This window comes from Idiotropiscis lumnitzeri, chromosome 5 (assembly GCF_059441095.1).
Source record: "Idiotropiscis lumnitzeri isolate Australia: NSW breed Sydney's pygmy pipehorse chromosome 5, RoL_Ilum_1.0, whole genome shotgun sequence".
Taxonomy (NCBI): Eukaryota; Metazoa; Chordata; class Actinopteri; order Syngnathiformes; family Syngnathidae; genus Idiotropiscis; species Idiotropiscis lumnitzeri.
In genome coordinates, this window is record NC_142395.1 from 17967847 (window position 1) to 17993602 (window position 25756).

The following is a 25756-nucleotide window of genomic DNA, read 5'->3' on the forward strand; positions in this document are numbered from 1 at the left end:
CTCAGCCATCCTAATATATTTAGTTCCTCTGCACTACCAGACAAATGGTAGAGCAGTCATTTTTTTCTGTCAATAAGATCATTTCCAGTAGCTTTCCTTATTTTCACCCAATTTTGAATTGTGCGGAAAAAAAACCCCCAGTACTTTTCTGACTCTTAATCACTTTGTACACATTTACAGTTACCAGGCATTACAATGAACAACACATTGAAGAAAACAAAATGTTCTACTAATTTTTTCCATGACTGTATATAAAGAGACAGACCGGACACACAAGCAGTTACGCAAACGGAATGGGCACAGTATGCAAAATACAGTCTCAATCCTGTTTTTGAGTCGAATGTGATTATGGGTTGTTTTAACTTTGTTGTCTGCGCAGAAACCAAAACTCTAACTTTTGCCCCATCATTCTCATCTGGACCTGCCCAGTGTTTCTTTCCAATCCAACATTAATTATTGGTAAAGCGCTTTGCTACAGCTACAGCTGTTGTGAAAGCGGCATATACTTAAAGATTTATGTGCTCATATCTTACCCTGAAATTCACATCAAGTACACGTTACAGTGTTATTGAAGATCGGTATTGATTTGTTAATGGATTGTGTAGTATATTTATTGTGAATACAGTGTCTGCTCATCTTTCAATTTCACCGTGAGTGAGAAAGAATTTCAGGCTTGGGAGCAGCGGGTGAAGAACGTCTCAATCAAAGGAAGCTAAATATACTCATCTCATATTTGACTCTGCATGTGCCTTCATCTTGCTGTGTGGGCAACACAGAAACTCAATTGTAACTCATTCACTGCTGCCATAGAGACGGTCACTCTGTGAAATGTTTTTTATCACGGAATTGATTCATAATTTTGGGTGAGAATGAAGCCATTGAAGGGATCAGTGACACGAGGATAAGGGGGGCAGCTATTCCACTTTTTTCAGTTTAAGTATGTGTACAAGTAGTTACATTTGTGTACTCGCCGATATTCTGAACTATATTTTTTTAATGCCGTTTTCTTTTGTGTTTTTTTTACATGGCATATGTTTAGAGTATCAGTTGTACTACTATCAACTGTTGCGGCTAATTAATGCGACTCACCAAACTGCTCATAAAAACTTGGTGCTTGAGCTCAACGGTTAATGTCATCCACGGTCACTTCATCAAATTGCTCTCATCCATGCTCGTTAGGTATGTCCTCACACACACTAACTTGGCTCCTTCCACCCGAAATGTTTATGTCAGACCGGTGACGTGGTATTGGTGTGGATAGTATCGGAGCATTTCTTTAAGGAATGACACTCTACTTACAGTATCGGCATACTGGTATTGGTATTTTTACTTCCCAAATGACCTGGTCCACTCGAAGCATATTCGCTACAGTAGTGAAGTTGAATTCTAATTTTAATTCTTCCTAGCAACAACAAGCTGGCAATGTCCCTAAAATTGAGTTTGTGTTTTATTTAAAAAAAATACAGTACTACTAATTATATATATTTTTTAAAGTTCGGACAGTTGCTTATAGTCCATTATTTTGTCTGTCGGTAGTCATTGCCCCCTCCCCCTCAGCTTTCTGTTGACCTCTCCAAAACACTGAACTGGACTCAAACACAGTTGCGATCATTGTTCTGGTACTTCATAATTCTGCCCCTTCATTTCCACCCTCTGTCTTCTTCAGTTCCGCTTTCTTCTGTGGTAGAGTTTCAAAATGGATGTCCCAAATGGACCTAACTTCCAGGTCAGTGGACGTGGGACGAGGGGTCACACTTGGGCTTAACAATCGTCAGTTGGATGACCAAGCAACTCTGTGCTACTTGATGAATTTCAAAAACTTTTGTGGGGTTGTTAGCATGTAGAAATGCAGGAGTTGCTGTTTTTCGACAATCTTTTTTTAATTTTGGTCTTCTCCAATCGTCACTTCTTACATCACTTTTCTGCTCTTTTATTTGCACCGTTGCTAGGCAACAATGACAGCCGTGACAGATCTGCACTTTGGCTCACATTCTGTCACAACTGACTTTTGGCAACCCCCTCCCATATAAATTCGCATATTCACACATGCCATACAACCAAGTGCCCTGCTGATTTGCGGTTTATGATACTGAAGCCCCTCCCCCATCTCCTGGTCAGAACCCCCCCCCTCTGAGGTGACAAGAGGGAAGCGTCCAGCTGGATGGAGCTGTTGTGTTTCTCTCCTATGGGCTTTGATCCTTTGCCCCTTCGTCTCCCAGATCAGCGCCTATGCTGCCAGTCTGGAGAGGGGGTGTCTATTGTTTCTTGATTTACTTTGCTTTGCTGTTGGGTATGCAGGCAGGAGTGAGAAGGAGATGGATGATGCATACTGGTGTGACTCCATACGACAGCTGGGGCAAGTTGGAGTCGTCTTCTCTGGCTCAGCCAGCCATGCTCCCCAACTGCTCCTAACCTCTCCCAAGCCACCACTTGCTATTAGCTCCCCTCAAATCCACAACCTTGCGTTTTTTGTCTCTAAGCCCCTGCTTGTCCTCGGGGGGTAGAGGGAGAAGGCTTGAGGCTCCCTCCCGCCTGTCCCACAGAACCCCCTGATCCTGGCCCCATTTTTTTTTTCCAAGCTTTAAGACTGACCTGTCAGCCTTGCTCTCTTCCCCAGAGTCAATGTGGGACGGCCCCCTCAAAGAGCAGTCTGCATCAGCCTTCTGTTAGAACAGGCCCCACCAAAAGCCCTCTTGTGCTGCCCTTTGTGTAGTCACACATAAGATCAGAGTTAAATTCCCTTTGCACTTGCATCCATCGATGGGCTCTGCGGGCCAAGAGACCAATGCCACTTGACAGTTCTATTGTTTATGTAGTTTCTCTCGGCCTGTTAGTCATTTTTTCAAATACTAAAATGCTTTCATGCTGTGTATTCTAATAAATTTTCTGCAAGATTTTTTACTTTCACAATCTTTTAACCACATTGGTTAACAATGCAGTATAACGTATTAATTATTACAAAGAACCTCTCCTTTGTCTGCAGTACAAGGTGTGATAGAAAAGTTCCAATACTGGTGTCACAAAAAATACATTCCAAACATGAACTAGAAATGACAATTTTGCCCCTTTGTAGTAATTCGCCTGGCATGAGTTATCCTAAGGTGGTGGAGTCATCCGGTATCTTCATTACAGCAATCATGATGTTGTCCTCATCTTCAAAACGGGTCCCTTTGATAACCTCATAGAAATTGGGAAAGGAGGAAAACAATCACACACACACAGACAAGTCAGGTGAGTAGTGAAGGATGTTCTTCTTGGACCGGAATGATTGGAAACACTGGACATAACGAGCAGATGCGTTCTCCTGTTGAAGCAGCCACAATTTGTCCTGTCGCCACTCTTGCTTTTTCTTGCTCACTGAGCGAGGCAAACGCCTCGGGATCCCTCTGTAGATGTGCTGGTTGATTGTCTGGTCCGCATTGAGGGGAGAATTTGTAGTTTGGAGTTTTGGGTTATAAATACAATATATTTATAAGTCCTGCAACCTTTCTGACACACCTCGTACAACGCGAAATTATCTTGTGACTGAATGCACTTTTGGAGCAGTGAAATCTGGGTTGACAGAAGTCTTATTTATATAAAACTCTAATAATTGAATAATATCTTGCATGTGGAAAGGATATCCCACCACATGTTAACTGGGGGGGAAAAAGGGCAGGGAGTTAAATTCTTGTCTCTCCGCTTTGGTGGTAGGATGGATTACAAGTAAGAAATATTTGAGTACAATTCTATAAACTTTAAATGTCTGCAGGTGTTAGTAGGAGCAACCTTAATAAATGGGAAGCCCACAGCGGTGCAAACACGTTATTATTATTATTATTTATTTATCACAGTGGATGCTAAATATTTTTGACACGACATTCCTTGAAGCTGGGCATTGCTGGCCTCTGGTAGTTTCCGTGAGGTTTTCCAAGCTAACATAGCACACATCTTTATGTAGTAAATGTCTTCATTTGTGCTTTCCAGACATGAGTGATTTAAAGGATAGCGCACAAAAGATTATGCAGAGCCAATCGGCTATTTATGTTCATGCACATGTAGGGAACAGAAACAGTTGTTGAGCATGAAGTCTGGAAGATCAACCACAACAGGGCACGGCACTACTGTACACGATCCAAAACCCTCAGACATGATGATTACATGGGTGTCCATGTGTCCGGCGCCAACTGTCCACCTGTTGTAATTCCTTCGTCATCAAAAGCACACCCATTAGCCGACGCCTGGGCTGTGGTAAGTGGGGATATGAGCTCATCTTGGCCTGCTGCACATCGAGTGACGGAGCAAAACTTGAGTGTACTGTCGAGCAATGTGTGGGTTGTGGCAATATTCAAGTACAAGCATACGGTTGTTACACTCAACAAGTGACCGAAGAGTGATGAACTCGCTTTAACATGCACAATGAATAAGTTTATGTTTCAAGGTAGCGATCGCCTGATAGTTTGAGAACCAACTGACCATATACATATAGAGTTTTACAATGGTACTCAACAGAATTTATAATTCCATGTACCTGTGGAAAAAAAAAGATAAGCATCACTATTTTTTAGTAATAATTGAAATCCTGATTAGTCATTTTTTTTGGGACAAAACAGTAATAAAAAAAAAATTATATATATATATATATATATATATATATATACATACATATATATATATATACAAAATTTACACAGCGTGTATGCTGCGCGTCAGTGAACGGGTTGGATTAAGAAATCCAGCTCAAACTGTCCTTTAGAAAAAGCAAATAGTCGTAGTTAAGTGTTAGATGGCTGCGGATGTGGCAAGGTAGAAATCCAGACTCAGATATTCATTCATCATGTTCAAGTTAATCTTTTGGGGGAAGAATTTAACAATGTGGGATGTGAGGGTTTAGACTGTTGTAGGCTGTTGCTATGTGTCGCGTATTAATTATATAAGCATGGAATTGGATCTTGTATTTTATGACATGTTTATTGGAGTAGTATTATTATTTCCAAAATATAATTGATTTTAACAGTCTGAGCTTACAGGTGTTCAATTGGCTGCATTTATCCATTGCCGTGTGTCTCAGAACACTTGCTTCACTCTCTCGGAGAGGAGCGCAGGATTTAGTCTTTCTCTATTTATGTGTGGAGCAAGCGCCTTTGGAAACTGCTCTTTAATGACTGTGAATAGAGTCATCTGTAAGTGCTTCAGTGTTTCATGTGAGACACCACCATGTATCCCCTCTTGCCTCTAATCAATCACTGAGCCTCACACTCACTGCCCTCGCTGTTTTTCTTCCTCCTCTATTTTGTCTTGGAAGAGGAGTCTATTCTCCCCCCTCCTCTGTCTCTCTCTCTCTTTTATGAAGACAGAGGAGCAATGTGGCGGAGAGAAGTAAAGGAGAGAAAATAGGCTTTGAAATCCAAAGAGAAATTGTTCCTCCACTGTTTCTCTGACATGTTACTTTAGCTTTTAACCAACCGTTTTTGCTGGCCATTTTTTATATCCCGTCAAAACAAACAATCTTTATACGCTTTGGAATCCATTCCATTGTGGAAATCTTTGATGGGTACAAATTGTAGCCTCTTTTTAACTACTGCTATTAACTAGCTGACTTATTACTTGCAAGATGGCTGCTTTGCTGGCAGCCATTAATTTTTCACAAGGCCACAAACACACATTGCCTTGTTAAAAAAAAAAACAACTAATCATGAGCCATTTCCAATGTGTCAACATTAGGGCTGAACGATTTATCGTTTTGGGATCAAAATCGCAATCTCAGACATCGCGATTTTGAGGTTGTCAAAGCTGCTTTTTTTTTTTTTTTTTTCATGTGCTTGTAGGACACACTCATGAAGAAGGTCACACTAACCAGTATCGTACTGATTTAAAAAAAAAAAACCAAACAAACAAAAAAAAAACGCTGGAGCCCATAGTCCCGGAAGTAATTTATTTAGCAGACGCTCTCAGACCAGAACACGTAAACGACTGACGTCATCATGACGAAGAGGTTCCATGTCAAACGTATATTAAATATTTATGATCTCATCAATAATATTTGCACTATTTTGCACCACGAAATACTGAGTTTTAAGATCTACCCAACTCAAAATTATATATTTCAATCAATTCACCTTTGCTGAAGGATAATGATCTGACATTTATGTACAAAGAACATTACTATAAAATGTAAAACATTTTAGGGTTTAAAAAATGCATTATGACAGTGAGAGTAATAGCTTTTTCTGTCATGTTTGTAAATGTCACTGCACGTCGTGAAGAAAATGGCAAATTAAATCGAAATTGCGATATCTGTCAGAAAAAACGCAATACATTTGACATTTTTTTCCCTAAAATCATTCAGCCCTCGTCCACATTATGCCATGTCACATCTGCACAAGAGGATACAACACTTGGAAAAATGTCAGTATTCCAGGTTGTATAAACAACAAAGCAACAAAACAAAGAGGTAAATCCTCTGCTTATTTTGGATACGCAGGAAATGTGACTTAAGTACAACATAACGTCTTATCAGCCTCGGCACAGGTGCGCTGCAGGTGACGCGGCTGTGCTCAGTTGATCTGATCGGAAGCCGTTGGTTTTGCCTGACTTCACTGCTGCACGTTGGCCTCCCGTGAGTTTGGAACGCTTTGATAGGAGCAGAAAAAGGAGGAAGAGGCTACACTCGTGGGGGGATGGCTGTTTGGCTCGTGATCTATTGCTTCCTTACTCGTTGCCTATATCTTTCGGTCACGCGCACATGCACACACTCTGAGACAGCCTGTGCAGTTAGCTCAACTTCATTGCATTTGAGTTCCGGGAGGCGGTTTCGGTGGGAGGGTGTTGGGGGGCGGGGGGGAGGAGCTGTAATTAAAGAGCTTTGAGAGGGGGGCCCCAACTCTCTGTTAGATGCATTTCATCCCTCCTTCTCCCCATAATCCCCACGGGAATAAACAAATTGGGGTTTTCAGTGTGCAAGTTGAACGTGGCGGCTCCTGTAATGGTATTGAAGAGAAGTGCGTGAGTGTGTGTGCGTCCATCAAGCAGACATTGTGTGTTTTAATATGTGAATAAGAGGTGCTAAGAGAGTGAGAGCATATACTTTTATTTTTGTGAACGTGTGTGCCTGTGTGTGTGCGCTTAAACACAAGTGCAGTAAGTGGCTAATTGCTTTCGCCTCCACATTGCTGCGTGCAGATGGACGCAGCCCACAGCCCACAGATTTCTTTGTTTGATCAATGGGTTTCATATCAAAATCACATTTCACTGGCAAAGTTTTTTTTAGAACTATTTATTAATGACTGAAACTGAGTTGCTTCTGTGCCATGCTTTTGAGCAAGTACATTTTACAGCTGCAGTTGTATCTCGTATAGTTTCTGTCGCCGCTGTTGGTCAGTGGATTTCAGCAAATTTCCTTTTGTTTTATTTATTTATTTTTTTTTTCAAAATTTGATGAGGATCATATTCAGGGATTCCAGGTGTTCCACGTTGACCACATTTTGTTACGGCGCTAGCCATGTGTTCCATTTATAATGGCCCGTTGAGGACGAGACAACACGCGGTAGATTTACTTGGAGTGTGACGGTGAGTCTGCAAGTACCGCAAATTTTGATTGGGTCTCGAGTGTTATTGGTATGAAAATCAATTTATCACGCCATTCAGAAGCAACAGTACCGTACTAGCTGACTTCTAGCGTTGTTGTTTGGTCCGATAGCCAGCTCTACAGAGAGTTTTTCAACCCACATCTCAAAACACATTGTGAGTCTTTTTTGGTTTTGCTTGATATGCAAATTACTGACAAAATCAAAATATGCCTGAGAGGTGATGATTAGGTTTCTGATTCTAAACTACAAAAGTATTGAGACACCTGGACCTTATCTAGAACTGGCCCGGTGATGTGGCATGAGTCGGCCTCGCTCACAATATTTGTTGTAATTTAGGCATTAATTAGGTGTTAGGAGTTGAGGCTGTTTTCCTGTTTAAATTCCACCGAGTTGAAAACAGAGACGTACCCGACATGTCATGTAAAACTGAATTAATTGCGGCTTCACTCTGAGAGGTTTCTCTTTTAACTCCAGAGCGTGCATACGTTTTCAACTTTCAGTTGCCACATCCCTTTTCACTTCTTAAATCGGAGGTAAATGCACTACAAACCTGTCTAACTTTCGGTCCGTGTTCATATTTTGCTAAATAATTTCAGTCCTCGTCCTATTATTCTCAAAAGCATTATTTTCTCCAGCACTTGGAAAAAGACCTTCTGCTACGACTAGAGACACACGTGGTCGTTGATCTGAATGAAAAGTATTCAGTGATTTACTGAAAGTTATTTTAATCATTACACATTTGAATCCCTCCTTCTGTCTGGAGGTCAGCAATTATTTGTGTTCCCTTAGCAAAAAAAAAAAAAAAACACTTTGTTATTCATTAGTTTGACAGCCTGAAGAAACGCTGTTGAGAAGTTTCAACTTGTCTTCCTCCAGCATGTCTGATGTGGGTCACCAAGTTTGTTTTTTTTATTAAATGTCTTGAAATCTTAGCTCTTCTTCTCTGCACTAGATTCACGGTTTTCTAAATATATTTTTGACATGCAACTCTGAAGGAAGGACGTTCTCAAAAGGTGCTTCACCCTATAATAAAAGCCGTCACAAGTATATAGATATGAATGTAGTGCCTTGTTTATGGGGAGGTAAAAAAGTTGTTTCTCTGCGACTGTGTGTTTTCAGTTGTTTACAGGCCTAAAGGCATCCGAGCTATCAGGCAAGCCAGTGCAGGCCCCGCGCTGAAACTTCAGACGCCACCTCCACTGTCTTCTCTTTCACGTCTGGGTCATATGACGCTGCCCTCATGGTTTGTGGGTTGAAGTGCCCTGGAGGGCTCAGGGTTTTTAATCAACACGGACAGACGATCCTAGAAATGGTTGTATCAAGGACAGAGCCGTCAGTTTGTCGGCAGCGAACATAATCAACAAAATAAGTAAGGGCCAGGTATCCATTTGCAATGCACGATTAGAAAGCAGAAGAGATAGTTAAGATGTTAAGCTAGAATATTGCTCTGTTAATATTAGAGCTGGGCATCGATTCAAATTTCCCAAATCGATTCGATACACAAGGGCCCGATTCAATTCGGCTTTCGATTCACTTTGATTTTTTATTCAATCATAGATAGTTGAACATCTTGCTGTAACTAGGTGCATTAGTAAAAATATTAATATTTACGTTAATCATTGAAGCCAATGCAGTTACAATAATCAGGTAAGTTTTATTTAACATGACCTGATCAAAACAATAAATACATCTGCATACATGCTTGTTGGCGCTGACTTTGCTGCTTCCTCCATTTGGTTTTGACATGCTACTTTTGCATAACAAGATCCTGTGTGACACGTGAAGTCATGTAAATTTATGGGGATAAATATGTTTTTAGAAGTATCAATATATGGTTTTATGAATCAATAGCGGGCTATGAAAAGGAAATTCGATTAAAATCGATATATCGTTTTTTTTCTTTTTTTCCTTTTTTGTTTTAAGCCCAGTCCCCTCAGCAGCACTTAAAAATACAATTTAGAAAAAAATGGCACTCAGATGGTGGGTCATACTTGTATATTAATGTGTTATTAACAATCATGTGGAAAAGGATGAATTTCCTCCAGAATGAAAGCCAGGCAGAATGTGTCCCTAGCCACTGCTTGCAGTGAACTTTGTGCAGAATAACTACCTCCGGACCAACTCTTGTACACTGCACAGTCAAAACTATACAGAGCTTGAACAACAAGATATAAATCACTTCATAGTAAATGCACCAAAACATCTCATGTTTACAACAAGAAAATGTGTCATGAGGTAGGTTGTTTGCAGCGTGGAGGAATGCGATGGCTCATGTGTCTTGCTCTACATTTTTGTGAAACGTAAACAACGCAAATAAATATATACAGGTACGGTTAAATGGATTACTGTAGAACATCGTGAAACATATTTTTTCAGGGGTCCTATTTTACAAATGTATTTATACATTGTATAGATGCAGGGGGTAGATTGAAATATGTCATGATTTATTATTTTGTTATCTGATCTTGTAGTACAGTCTATGAAAACCCAAAATATGGCATCATTAGAAAATAAATAAGAAGAAATGATCCAAATTTTATTTTTGGTATGAAAATGAGGTCGGTAAAGGCCTTCTGAAAAGTATTTTCCTAAGTGTGAAATTTTTATTGTTACTGCTACAGTACAATTTTCAACGCTCTATAGAGCATATTGAGATGCACCTGTTGATACCAATACAATGACTGCATTTTGTCAGAGGATTCGTAATCGTTCATCGAAAAAGAAAAAAAAAGCTAAAATTCTTGCAATGGTTACAAAAAAACAAAACACGACATTTTAAATTTAATTGAAATATGTTGAGTTTTTGTTGTGCAATACGCTTAACTAGTGCTGTACAATATGGGCAAAATAATATTATATTATCTTGAATGTTCATATCAATATGCCCTACTCTAGTCTAGCGCCTACATGTCAACATGTAGCCACTCCCTTCATGGAGATAGTTGTTCATTAGGCACCACCTGAACCTTTTGTTTGTTTTCCCTATCTATGTCTTTACTTAATTATATTGGTGCACTTAGTCTGCAGCTGTCATCTTCTAATCTTGGGTGTGGATCATCAAAGATTGATGACTTTCCATTCTGAAACGCCTTGGGGACCATGAACATTTTTTTGGAAAAACAACACATACAAAAGCCCTTTTATGAAAGCCACTTCATGCTTCCTAGGAAGGCATTAAATCCCTAAAATAATGGCTATAAAAAAATAAAGACCAACACACTATTGAGTAATTTAAGATCAAGAGGAAGTACTCAGCGTGCATAATTGGATGATGCATTGTAATTGTTTCATTGGTGCAGCTTTTTGTAATAATGAAAAGTTGAAATTTTATGTTCCCACTTTGATGTGAATGTCAATGCTTATCAAAACACTGATGTAATATCGCAAGAAGAGGTGCAATAATTAATTGGTTAATGTACAACTAATCAATTATTGTAATCGATAATTTTTATTGATAATCCATTAATCATTGTCCTTGTTTGATTTAAAATTGTCCAAATCCTCCGAATTTCAGCCTCTCGTCAGTAAATATTCTCATAAATCTGTCGTCCTCCACGAAAACAAACTAATCATCGTGTTGACTCAAAATAAGACAATTTCAGACATCTGCTTTTCATTTGGAAAACAATGATCAACATTTTGGCCTGTTTTCTGACATGTTTCAGGCCAAACCACCAACTGAAATCCATTTGTTCCTTTTATGCACTGTCACTTGGATTTTTTTTTTAACTTGGTTGTTGTTTACTTGCATTAGTGTTTTTTATTATTTATTATTATTTACTTTTTTTTAGGCTGAAATGCACTGCACACTTTCAGATAAAGTATATTTTACTTCCCTGGTATAGCAAACAACAGATCGTGTGCACCATAGCAACACAACCAGCTGGTGAGGACTTATTATTAGGCCAGGTGATGCTGTGCCTCTCCATCCTACACACAGTTGAACACGAAAGAAGTGGGAGTTAAATGGCCTCCTAAACTGGAATAATATCCTAGAAATCTGAGGACCATGTCTCAATTTAAAAATAATTAAAAAAAAAAAAAAAGCTGATAACTAACCTTTTATGTGGTGCGTATTATTGGGTGACATTTTTACCTTTTTTGCCAGTGAGTCATGAGCAGTTTCTCTGAAACAAGACATGTCGAAACATGTTATTCTTGTTCTGAGAAATGACCTTCAGGATGGCTCGTCCTGTCTGGCAAACCTTTGTTTAGATGATTACAGCATCATCATTTGTAGGCGCTAGGTTTAAAAAAAAATCGACATATATCGATTTTAATCGATTTTCCTTTTCATAGCCTGATATTGATTCATAAAACGATACTTTTAATAACATCTTTTCCCCATTAATTTATATGACTCGTGAGATCTTCTCAATCTGCGAAAGTAGCGTGTCAAAACAAAATTGAAGAAGTGAAGTCAGCGCCAACAAGCTTGAAAGCAGATGTAATTTATTTGATCAGGTCATGTTAAACAAATTGCTTATGATTAATGTAACTGCATTGGCTTCAATTCTTAATTTCAATATTAATATTTTTACTAATGCACCTAGTTCCAGCAAGAGGTTTGTACTAATTGCAACATTTGTCCTTCTGAGAATGCCTTCCATACAAAAGTAAAATTTGTCCTACGTGAAATCCTTGATTGAATCGAATCAAATCGATTTTGGAAATTTGATACTCAAACCTACCTATTTTGTGTCAACCAGGTTGTGAACCGGATCTTGTACCTCGCCTCGAAAGTATGACATTTCCATTGCTTATTTAAGCCGACAAACCCGATTTTGTGTATATTTTCTTTTTCAGTCTATTACTCCTTGAAAAAGATTTTGTCAGACTTGAGAAAAACTTGAGTCAGTAATTGTCCTGAGAAATGTCTTCCTCCTGCTCAACTCGGCACATTGACATCAATAGTGAAATGATCAATCAGTCAGACAAAGTTGTAGCTCTGCAGGTGCCGGCTAATTTTCTACAGCATTGAATTTCCTGCTCTGCCCTTTCTTTGCTTTTCCCCCCGTCTCCTTCCTCAAACATACAATTGGTTTGTATTGATTTCCCAAACATCATTCTGAGATGACTCATTCCCTTGTTCCGGGAAACTGATAATAAGAGGAATAGATGTGTTTAGGTTTCTTGCTCGTTGGAGGTGAAGTTTGTTTTGGTGTAAGTTCTTTTATGGCCCTTGCGGCTCAAAACAATCTCAAGATAGTAGGTGGGAAAGATTGATAGTGTATTCGCTCTTCAAGAGGAATAATGTATTTAGCGGGGCAGAGGCTGGCAAGAGGTGTGCTGTGGCGCCCCTGAGTAGCATTTGGCCCTCCTTGGGTGTTTTGTAAGCATTTGACAGGTGAAATAGTGTGGGAACTGTGGGGGGTGTTGCTTTAAAATGCTTTTTGTTGAGCTTGTCGGGATGTGGAGGTGCCTAGTGAATGCTCAATAGCGCTGTAGGAGACGCTGGTGAATGCTTGTGTACTGGGAGTAAAAACGGCTTCCGTAAGAGCTGTGCGGATTGTCTCGGAGGCTCGTTTTGTGGGGGGATGCTTCATAGACCACGAGTCTCGCTTCCTATGGATGAGTTCTAGAACTTTTTTACTCCCTGTTGATCATGATTTGAAATAGTTTTGTCAGCTTGGGCCAAAGGGAGGTTTGGCACACTGTTCTGTTGAGATGTAAAAAAAAATAAAAATAATGCATGGAAGTTTTTCATCAAGGCAAAATGTGATCTTTCTTCTCATGGTTTTGGTTCATGTGTTGTGGGGATCTTACACAGGGTATGAACAATCAAATTCAGATGTTAAACACTTACAAATATGCTGTTCATCTGTTTTTATAAGTTTGGTCCAAATCCTCGTAGGACGTGCAGGTCCAACAGGGCTTCTTGAAAAATGGAATATTGGTGCTTTTTGTCATACTTGATGGGGGGGGGTCAGACTGGTTTTTGATGTTTTGGCTAAAAGAAGGGTCAAAATCAGTTCTGACAATCCTGATCAGAACAGTACGGATAATTTGTGTTCTCCTTCTCGTTGAGGTTTGTGCTTTTAGTTTAAGCGCAAGAATTTTTTCTGTAAATGAATCTAAACTAAATGAGAAGAAACTGTTATTGAACAGATGAAGGAATGTGGATTTCGAATGTATACCTCGTGGTTGCTTTTAGCGAAGGAGAAAGTTTGGCCGAGAGCAAAGCCGAGAGCGGGATTGTTTAGCGCCAGCGCCTGGCGCGGAGTATTGTTCATCCTTCTCTTTTGAGTTGAACGAGACAGGAGAGTTTCACACGCCACTTGCAGGCATCCTGCTGGGCAGCCCCGGAAGGGGGCTATTGCAGCGGGCAAACAAGGCTTGGCCATCGGGATAAATTACTCTGAATGAAGGGGTCTGTGTTTGCCGTCTTCCCCTCTTATTCTGAAAGGAGGTAGAAAGGGAAAGAATTCAACCCCAACCACAGGTTGTCCGCTCCAATTCTGGAAAAAACGTTGCCTTCCAAGACACCAATTTAACATTTCTCCACCCCTGACACCCGGCAAACTCTCTACACCCTGCTCTGCTGGAATGCTCCTCAATTTTGTTGTCCTGCGGAGACTGGCGTCAAACCTGCGAAGATTGTAACTGAATGGAGCGCTCGTTTTTGTACATGCCCTTTTGAAGCCTCCTCGAAGTTGAAATAATTGTCGTGACCAAATACTAGACTAATGTGGAAAACAGGGAGCACCCTCTACTGATGTTGGCAACTTCAGCTCCAATCTCATAATTTAGTCTTTGCCCCAAACTCCGCCGTTTAACATCATGCGGAAATGCGTGCCAACACAGTAGAGGTTAAAGCTGCCAAGTGAATCCCCTGATGCTGTGTCATTTTCGAACAGAATATTGATTGCAGAGCTGGAACCTCGGTTGCTGCTCTTCTCATCCAGGCAAAGCCCATAAAATGAGTTACCGCTTGCCCACATGGAATAATCTCTTCTTATTACATTTATACCCTCATCGTGAGTTCACATTCACAGGCATGGACCAAAAGGAGACGGTAATACTTATCTGGCTTTTGCAGCTGCTCCTTGGACTTTTTAATGACGAAAATTGCTCATGTGCAAACTCCATCCTTGCTTTGGAGTCTGCAGAAAAGACAACTATTGATATAGATATCAAATGTTTCAAACGGGCGATCCTGTCCATTGTCATCATTCAATTTAGGCATGCAATCAGGCCTGTTTGTGGCAAAGTTGCATCTTTTTCAGATTTTATAACTACCGGTTGAAAATAGACATCCAATTGCAATGCAAGTTTAGATCGTCATCATTTGCGTTTGGGATCAGAATTTAAAGCAAAATGTTTGACTCAAAGCAAATTTTTGGGGGAGGGGGCCTTAACACCCCAAAAATATTTGCAATAAGATGTGCCATGCGCCTTCACTAGTCTAAAAATGGCAGTTTGATTAAAATTGCCTTTGTGGAATATGAGTTAAGCAGCAAAATCCACCCGTTATCCATCTCAGGGGGCAGCCATTTTGTCACTTCTGCCAATGAAAATAACATTACAGTTGCTCAGGGTTCAGATAACGACCAATCAGGTTTCAGCTTCATAAAACAGGTGAACCATGATTGGTCGTGACCAATATTCATCAGAATGTGTGCCTGCATTAAACATATTCTTGTAAAAATGTTTATGGGTTGACTTCAACTTTAATACAGAAATCTAAAGATACATATGAAGACTTCTGACAGTGAACAAAACTGTGGTCAAGTCTGGTTTTCTGTCTAGTAAGACTAGATGATTTCTTCTCCAGATTGCCTCGAGTCTTTCATCATGCAGGCAATGAGCTAGAGATTGATAAATTCCAAGGTGGAGCGGGGAACGTGTATATTCTGGCACAGAGTGACTCATGTAGCACTTAAGGTCTGACTCTCTGGTCTGGCTCTGACCGAGCCAGCATTACTTAAAGACACACAAATAATAAAAAGCCATAAATTAGCAGACCGTGTCCATTGTGGGCAAGCGCTGCTGGAAAGAGCGACTTGTCACATTCACAGAGGTTTCAAATTCCATTTGACAACCTTTTTTTTTTTTTTTTTTTTAACCTGGCCACCCGCTTATGTACAGTGATATTGATATTGGTTGAGCTATATTTGAGCTCGGGAAGTCGACTCCTTTTGCTAACCAAAAAGGTGGAAACTTAGGAAGATGTGTTTTCGGGTCACTTAGTGTTAGTTAATGGGTATTTTTGAGTTTGAGTTTTGAAACCCATGCTAAGCCGTTTGAAGATTTTTTTTTTTTTTTAGTATCAGTTTAAAGTAGTTGCATGCAAACCTTTTACTGTTCATTAAACAAATGGTGACACTAAAAATGGAGTCCCATTTAGCTGTGGTTGATTTCAATTATGTGTTGGACATTTTCAACAGTATAATAGGTTTACTGGAAAACTAAATGGCTTCCTTCATGTTAGAATGTTGAAAGTCTTTTCCTCTCAGGTTTATTCATCATGGGCTAGTTTGTCTTTCGTTTGATAGTTTTTTTTTACTTTGAGAGTGTATTTGCAGACAGGATAGAAAATATGGGAAATAAAAGGGAACAGCATTAAGTAATGTGGAGGGTATAGTATGCCACCAAAACATTTGGCTGTTGGATTGTCTTTACATTGTTGCGTCATCCAGGCAAAAAGAAAAGAATTTCAAGAAGAGATTGCTACGATAGTGAACACTCAGTTCTGGGCTCATTGACGTTTTGTGCTTGTGAGAGGCCCCAGTTTGAGGGTAAAGTAGGTTTCAGTGTTTGTGGATGTCTTTTGGGTTAGTGTGTGTGTCAGTGGGGGTGTCATCTGTTGGACAATCTGCGGATTAGGGTGAGCTTGGACACCAAGTGCTCTCTCAGCACATTACCCACCAAGTATGGGAGTTCATAGCCAGAGGCAAAGTGCAGAGCACTGCTGTATTTGCGCTGCCTGGCCTTGCACACACACACACACACGCACACACACCCAGACTCGCACAAACATACTCATCCATACACGCTATACTGCCGTGACGTACTTAATACAAGAATAACATTAAGTATTATTATCTTTCCACAACCACTGCACCCAAGTTGAGTTGACGATCAGCCACGTAGCCACTTAGCCAGTGATGGGCTGGCTGGCGGACGGGGAGCACCACGTGCTCCCCACATGCTCGGGGGGTGCGCAAGAAATGTGGCGCCCACCGCAGGCTCTCCTCTGTCGCCGCGGGCGGGCAAGGCAGGAATGACAACGAGGCAGCGGGCTGAGTGGCAGGGTGGCCGGGTCATCTCGGATTCTGCCACGTTGACATGGCGGATCCAGATGGGGAAGTGCGCGGCATGTTTTTCACCATCATTTGATCGTAAATAATTATCCAATCAAATTAGATGGACATGATTAACTGTTTCAGTCATTGACTCACCTGAAGTGAAGTGAACGCTACACAGCCGATAAACGCCACGATGATAAGTTTTGTCCTCGGCCCATTTTATGGCTGCTATCAATTTACTACGCCTTGCTTTTCCTTTTGGTAACCTGTAGAATGATCTACTCCCTACTTTTGTCCCCTCATGCTGTGGCACCGTGGAGCATAACAGTTGTTTACCAGGGTGTCACATTTCCTCAAATTAGCAACTTCTACCCTGTTTCTGTTTGGCGGAGGGCATTGAGGGATGCCTGATTTTTATACCATCCATCCATTATTCAAGCTGCTTGTCCACACGACTGTCGGGGGTGTGCTGGAGCCTATTCCAGCCGTCTTTGGGACGTCGGCAGGGTACACCATGACCATCCAATCAACCTACATTGCATGTCTTTGCAATGTGGGCGAAAAAAAGAGTACCTGGAGAAAACCCATGGAGAACATGCAAACTCTACACAGGAAGGCCGGAGCCGGAATCGAACCATGCACCTCTGCACACTGTGCCACCCATTTCTATCCCCGTGCTTCTTAATTATTTTTTGTTACTGCCCAAAACTATGTATTACCAAGAATGTTTTAGAACTCAGAATGTTTAACTGGAATATTGAGTGCGTGTAAAGGTAGTCTGCGACTTGACGGAACTAAATCCTGTTAAAGTGTGTACTGCTTTTGGACAAATTATAGCACAGATTGTAGGTGTTTATAACAAGAGGTACGACCTCCATTGAAGTCCATCAGTGTGTGGCAAAATGAAATCGGTAACGTATAAATGAGTATCATGTCTTTAACAACCTTTAGTGTGATGAACAATATGAAAAATTATGTCTGTTTCCTAACTGAAGTTTTTCCGTGCGTGCTCCTTGCTTTGGTTTCTACAGTCGCTTAATAATACCTTTCAGCAGACTGTTTCTCATTGTCTGATGCTGCAAATCCGAGCGAATTCCACATGACTGACAAAACAGTGTGAACGGTGTATGTCAACAGACTACGTATCCCCCAACAGGAAAAAGAAATAAATAAGTGACCGACATGGCGTTTCAAACAATTAGTTGCCTAACCTTAGCTACCGCTTAGAATTGCTTCAATTTCTATAAAAAAAAGGCTTACGTCTGATCGGTCAAAGTACCACGTTTCGAAACTGATAACTACCGTCATATGTTACCTTATTGTTTTCAACACGTTTCACTCGTTGCCATCTTTATTACATTTTGACACCCAGCCTGGTCAAAACTGTCATTCTCTTCCAGCGGCTAGCCATTTATCTGACGGGTATGACAGTCACGGTGCTGCCTCAGCAGGCCTTGAACAAATAGACGGAATTTTTTCTCTCTTTCTCACTCTTTACCGTCTACTCCCCTCCTCTCCGTCTCCATGTAGAGTGCTCGGTTTCTCACCCACACCTCATAAAAACACCACATGAGGCTTTCCTGTTCATGGTTATGACCACCAGACCCGCAGTTCTTTATCTGCCCATTTTAGAGTTTGCGCCTAACGTGGCATTCGTCTTTTCGAAAGGCTTCAACAGCAGCATATGCACTTTCGTTGTCTCTTAAGCATGTTTGTTGCCATTGCAGCGTCCCATCAAGGTCATCAAGTCATGAAAGTTCTGCTTGTGATATCGTCCATGCGTTCTTTCTTTTGATGATGTTATAGCTTTCCTTTACGTACGTCACTCACACACACACACACAATAATGCACACACATTGAGTCCCAAAGCCACATAAGTAGTGTGTGCAAAGGCCTGAGTCATGGCAAAAGGCTGACAGTTGTGGAAAAGGAAATGTAGTATGACCGGCTTGCTCTGTGTCCTTTAACCCCTTCGTGGCCCTGTGACCAGAAATACCCACCGACAGAGAACCCAACTTAAGACAGACTTCATTCGCCATCAAGATTTAAAATGAGCGATTTTGTGGGGCAAAATTTGTATTTAGATAGCTTACTGTGTCTCCACCTGGTACAGCAGCTGTACTGAGGCAGACAGTCAAAACAGCGCAGAGGATTATTGGGTGCCCTCTTCCCTCCCTGTCGGACATCTTCACCGCCTGGTGCCTCAGCTGAGCTCTCAAGATCATTAAGGAAAATAAGCACCCGAGCTCACAACTCTTCGACCTGTTTTTACTTAATTTCATATTTATTTATTATTTGATTATTTAATCTTTAATGAATTTAATTGATATATTCAATTAAATTGTTTGTTATATTGCACTGGAGACGGTAGCTTTCCAATCTCGTTGTACACTGAGTACAATGACAAAAAAGGGTATTTTGGTGATTCTGAAAAAAACCAGTTGAATAGCAAAACTAAGAATCACAGATCATGCAGCTTTGTTATTCTAATTCAATAAACATCTATGATTGCACTTGATTCTAATGTGAGACACGTGACAGCAGAAGATTTTGCTAATGCCTCTTCTAGTGCGAGAAATTAAACCAACTATAGCACGAGTAATTCAGAACTGAATTGTCATCATGTCTAAAATATATTGTATATGTTTGCTAGTAATTTAATCATTTGATAGAAACAATAACCTTCACACAACTACCTGGTTCCTATCACCATCCTGACAACCATCCCCGTTCGCTCTGTGCTAGAATTATTTGTAATGTTGTTTCTTTTTCTTTTCCATATTGCTCTCATTCTGTCTGCCTCTCCCCTTCCTCAACAAAGTGCCGGCCGGAATGACCGGCAGCCGTCCACTCATCCCTAGCCAAGTCAGTGTTATGTTTGAACTGAATTCAGAGACGGCTGGCCAGTTATGGATCGTGCGCGTTCGTGCACATTTGCATGTACCTGTATATGTGTGTGTGTGCGTTCGTTTATATGCAGTTCAGTTCATTTGTTTCCTTATTTCACCCATGAGGTCTTTAGCAGCAGGGCGATGTATCGCTGACGTTCTAATTATGATGTTCTCCTTTCTTTCAAGGGAAGGAAGGAGATATCCCACGACATACATTTCAGTTGCACTTAATTAATTAGCACAATTTTTTCTCAGTATATTTTTGCGTACGTTCTGTTATGTGCTTGAATGAATCACTGCACATGAGTAACGTGGCAGCGTGTCTCTGCATTTAAGTCGGGCTGCAGATTGGCTGGCATTAAAGGTCGGCCAACAGCAGTCTGGGGGGAAAAAAAACAACAAAAAAAAAAACCACCCCGTCTTGCTGAGTTATAAGAGAATGATTGAATGCCACTGTGTGATAAGAGTTTCAATGAAAGGCCGAGATGAGCAGGTGTGAAAAGAAACCCATGTTGCATGCGAGTGGGCAAGCCAGAGGGATGAGCTTGTGATGATGAGCCTGTCCAGAAAGATTTTTAGTTATGCTTTGAGCATTTGGCATCAATTCAGAGCTTCTTTGTCACTCATTTTACATCCAATCCCAAGTCCCCAAACCAGATATTTCAGAGTGTTGTTTTTTTGTTTTTTTTTAATTCCAAAACCTCTGCATCTCTCTCACACAATCCACCCAGCAAGGCTCAAACTTGCTGCTTCTGTGGTTCCCGGCTGGCTGCACTGATGCAGCCTGACCCATGATGGGCAAATTAGTAGGTGCAGATGAGCCAATGGAGCAAAGGAACCGGCCTGTTTGGCATCTTGTCGTCATGTCAGCGTGGCAGAGCCCACAGAACCACAGGGAATGTCGTGAATGTGTTCTTTGTGGGTTGGAGAAACTTAAAAGTACCCATATGTTGTCATACAGTGGAGTCTGGACTTAAAATAGAGACAAAGACTCTGGGAAATGGAATGTATGTAATAATATTTTTTTTTTTTAATCTGGAGGTCCAGTTATGCGCAGTATAAAGGGAATTGTGTTTGGGCAGTTTCCCATAAAGTTACAATGACTAACTTTACAACTCACCTGGACCTGTCAGCCTGTCTTAGACTTTGTGTTTTTATCGTATTAAGTATTTACTGTTTGAATCAAATTTAACCCAGACTTGAGCAGGACCAGCCACACAGTTGGCAACAAACTGTAGCTGCTCATGTTGAGAGTTTGGTTTAAACAGACTGTCTTTATTTTGTCTGAACATCTGTGTTCCCTTTTTAGGTTTAATTCACTGAAATCTTGAATCATTTAGTTAATCCTTTCGATAGCCTCATGGGCAAAATTGCCTCGATGTCTTTATAGCCCCTTAAGTGACGTTCAAGAAATTGATCGATTGCATTTGAACGTTGTGTAAGATTTAAGTATGGTGATTAATTAGTTCCATTGCTGGAAAAAAAATCTTTGGCTTGAATATGTTGTTCTTGTGAGGGCTTATATTTCCATTTCACATTTTTCCGCTTCATACAAGACTACTACAGTCTTGTCTGTCCTCCTTGTAAATCATGGCATTTGTTATTTTTTGCTTAGAGGCTCTCTATGCATTCTAAGTATTGCTGTGTCAACAGTTTTGCAAATTGACAAAGCATGAAGGTGGGACCACAGTTTTTTCTTGGTTGGGCCAAGGATATCTCAATGGTCCGCAAAATAAAAATGTAGCTAAACATCCGTTGTTGTGCCCTATGGGGGCCGGAGGGAGAAAATGTGGGGAAAAAATGTGGAAAATATTCACAAGTCTATTATCTGGTTTGGCATCTGGGGGATTCAAGCATATTTCAGGGGGGCAGTACCCCTGCGGTCCACCTTCAAGCTCGGCCAGTGGGTGGGACACCACTTGGATCCATTGTGATGGTGTAACACTGTTGGACGACGTGGGGTGTAGCTGAATGCGGCTACTTTAGGATGGCTCCGGCTCAACAGTTGCTGGGACACAGTTGGGTCTGCTGCAGCTACGCTTTTACTGCTGGTGGTCAGCAGCGGAAAGGTGACACAGAGAATAGACAAAAGGCATTACGCATTCGCTCTGCATTCCCATCTCGCACCGTTACTATGTCAGATGGCTCAGTAAAACCCTCTATTTCCTGCTTATCGGTTTCCAAAGCATGACACTCAAAGGAAAAATGTCATTCCGACCCTCCAGGTAGTCTCCTGGGCGGTCCGTGGCTAATTAACTCGCAGCCTTTTTATGCAACCCAAAGGGTGCGGGCCACCTGCTCTCCAGCCCGGCCGACTATTGTGTGTTTTGGCCCCGCTATTCTCGCCTCCATCCCTCACATGTCAATTATAACTGGAAATTATGTTAGATCTCCGACTTGCATTTTGCAACCACCTCTGGCTCCCTGTGCTTAGTAGAACTGGAGAAGCTTCGTGTGGGTCGGTAGAGGTGTGGTGTTCGGCTGATTTTGCGGTCTCAGTTGTGTTTACTTGAAATGGAGGACCACCTGTGCTGTTCCACAGCACGGCTGTTTAGACAGTTTGTGGTTGAAGCAGTGGTGGATCCTCGGTGGCCTTTGTTTTCTTTTGCAGCTCCATTTTCAAACACACGGAGCAGTTTCTGGCAGCAGCAGGTGAAGGGAGAGTTTAGCCGACGCTTGCCATGCTGTTGCCTGACGACCAAGTTCAACAATTCAGTTGGCATGATTTGTTCTTGGATTGAAAGAAGCATTCGTATAGAATGTTCTGCTGCTTGTGAAGTGATGAGGTGGTATTTTCAGAAATTCAGCACAAACAAGTCTGTGTATGCTGACTGCTCCACAATTCATAAGCTTCAAGGCAGATTTTAATCAAGGTGGGTGGTTAATTATTAGGTCATGTGGGGGAAAATGTTTTGGAAAAAACATCTCTTAATAGCACTTTTGTTTTAACTTACTTGATTGGCAAGATGAGATTGATGTTGGCTCTCGAGGTCTTTAGTTAGTGCTGAAAATCTAATTCTCGGCCTACTCCTGCTAATTTTTTTTAACTCATTCTGACATCTGACGCTTGACAAAGAAAAAGTCTCAAGTCAAACAGGGACATGATCACAATCACCGCTCCTCACAATTTTCAGCTGTCTTCATCCAAATCCAAAAGATAAATGCTCTTACATTCGACATCCATGGACGCAATTAGTGGTAACTATATGTTTTGTTGTGTTTTTTTTTTTACTTTGATTGGAAACACATTTTGTTAAACTCACTGAAATTTGCCTTAAAGACATTTGATTGTTTACACCAACTACAGGAAATGGAACATCCTTTGTCTATGGGATAATTGATTTCATAAGTTAACGCAACATAGTACATCACTTTGCTGGTCCGTCATCACTTTATATTCTTGTGATAGCTCTCCAATCTCGTTGTACACCAAATATAAAGACAATAAAGGCTATTCTGATTCTGATTCTAGACTGAATGGTGAATGAATGATTATACACACAGTTATGGCTCAGTGTCTCTTCAAAACAGGCCGGCATGTGATTTGCTATCTGCGGGATGCATCGGAGGTTAGTCATGCTGATCTTCAAAGCACCACATTGCCATGCCTGGCAGCTGCATGCCGATTCTGATACCCTTCCAAATAGGCTTCTTAAACTAATTAATTTTGAACTGATCACATATCAGCGTTTATGAATGAGTCACAATGTACCACTTTTGAGTTTAAAATGGAATGAAGCAGTTGGCAATTTTTCCAGACAGCGATGCAACGTTATTTACTTTGCCATGACCCATCAAAAAGGGCCAAACAATGCAAAAATAACAATATTCAACACAGAAAAAAAAGATGAACCAGGAAACTCTGGAATTAGGGTGTTCCCTTTCTCCGTCATGTGAGCAGACAGAGGGGTCTGGAAATAAGGGTCAGGGAGAGAGAGAAGGTGGGGAAGGGCTGGAAATAAGAGGGACAGCTTTAGGGGAAGTGTGATGAAGGGATGGCGAGGAGAAAGGAATGGGAAGAAAGAATGGGGGACTAAAAAAGAAAGAGGCCATTAATTTAGTGCAGTGGGAGGGATCTGAAGGTTACTGAGCTCTCTCTGCCAGGCCCTCCTGGGTTGACTGATGCCTTTGTGAAGGGGCCAGAAACCACACACACACACACACACACACACGAACGCCAACGCTCACAATCACACAATCCAAAACCATCCATGAATTCTGTGGTATTCCACTGAGTTGGTTGCAGAAGGTTGGTTTCATCAAGCAAGGTGCTCATTAATGTGCTGTGTAAACAAGAGATTTATTTATTCCTTTAACTCAACACACGTGTTTTATGGAATTAATGGAGATCGCTTATTTCTTCAAACCGAATGCTCGGGCCTGAGGCGACATATTATACAATAGCTTTTGTTGCCAAAATGGCATTTTGGTTCAACAAAACATTGTGTCCTTCCCCCAAAAATGTTTTCTTGTCAACTTTCTTTAATTCCGTGGAACACATATGCACAAGTGTATTTTTTTAAATAGAATAACTAAAATGGGGTAATGTGAATAAATCAACTGGTGTGCTGCTTTAGAAAGATGTTATCTCAAAGGGAATCAGAGTTGACATGACAGAGCTTGTTCAAACTGGCAGACATATGTGGGATTATATCTTTCAGAGGACACAAACTACCTGAAGCTGTGTTCCATCACACTTGAAAACATAGCCATGCGTATGAAGTTGATCTGTGTGTTTTTGGTTTTCTATGCATTAGTCATGAAATGTGTTCTACGAAGCTATAAAATTTTTTTTTTTTAAACTCCTGGCTAGGGCTGAACGATTTTAAGAGAAAAAATTCTGACAGATATTGTGATTTTTGTTTTTATTTAATTTGCGATTTTTTTTTTCACAAAGTACAGTGACGTTTACAAAGATGACAGAAAATGCCGGAATACCATTAAAAAAACAAAAGCTATTATTATAATAATGAAAGGACACTAAAGAGGTTTTGTGAAGAGGGGGGGCAGTTCTTTCTAAGTTTTTTAAAATCCTCTTGCCGTCAAGTAATTTTTTATTCAATCACGTATACGATTTGCACGTCTAGCAACTCCTCATTTGCCTCCTCTGCGAATACTCCACTACTTGTTAGTGGAGTAGTTTATTTGTCACTATGGAGGAGATGATCTGCATCACGCAGCTCTTTGCTGTTGCTGTGCACGGACTTGCATATAGTACGAATAAAGTCCGTCCTGCTGCGGCTCAAGATGGCTTGCTGCCAAGTATTCAAGCAGCAGCGAAATAAATTACTGCGGGTGACAGTTTTTTATTTTATTTTTATTTTTTATTTTAATCAGTACGGTGCTGGTTAATGTGACCAGCTTCGTGATTGTGGGGCACAAGAGCCCTTAAAAACCCCCCCGCAGTTTTAACGACCTCTAAATCTCCTTGTCTGAGACTGATTTCGGTCCCAAAATTATAAATCGATCAGCCCTTACTCGTGGTTGAGATTTAAATACGTAGTATTGAAATGAAGTATACAAGAATTTTGTTTGGATTTCCCCAATCTTACAGAGAACAGAGATGAATTTTAATCTACAATCATACAATTTCTTAGTTGGATTTTGCAAAAAATGAGTTAAGATGCTGAGTCAATTCTTGTCCATGTATATTTATCTCCTTTTTTGTGTGTGTGTTGGAGTTGGAGGCAGTGCTGAGTGTTCCTGTGGGAGGAACCACTTCACGTGTGCGGTCAGTGCGTTTGGCGAGTGCACCTGCATACCGGCTCAGTGGCAGTGCGACGGAGACAACGACTGTGGGGACCATAGTGATGAGGATGGATGCAGTGAGTTTGCACGACTGGTTTTTCTACTTTATCATTCTTTCCATGTTTCACTCTACATCCAGTTTGCCAAAAACTCAGAAATAATTCATGGTCGGTATTACAAATTCTTTATACTTTTAGAAGCAAGAAACCTACACATAGTGTTTCAAACGTTAAATTTCGAATGCAGTATTAAGTGGCACATTTTGGTTCACAACTATAAAAATAAAAACCTGATGTGGTT

At 40.8% G+C, this 25756-nt stretch overlaps 1 protein-coding gene across 2 annotated transcripts in view; it reads left to right on the plus strand.

The window, feature by feature from the left end:
- The window catches only part of lrp4 (low density lipoprotein receptor-related protein 4), an 81874-nt gene that overhangs the window by 11908 nt on the left and 44210 nt on the right, over positions 1-25756 (plus strand). For both annotated transcript variants that reach the window (XM_088296063.1, XM_088296064.1), the window contains exon 2: positions 25386-25533. In XM_088296063.1, coding sequence (XP_088152189.1) covers positions 25386-25533 — 148 coding nt within the window. The remainder of the gene's footprint in view (positions 1-25385; positions 25534-25756) is intronic.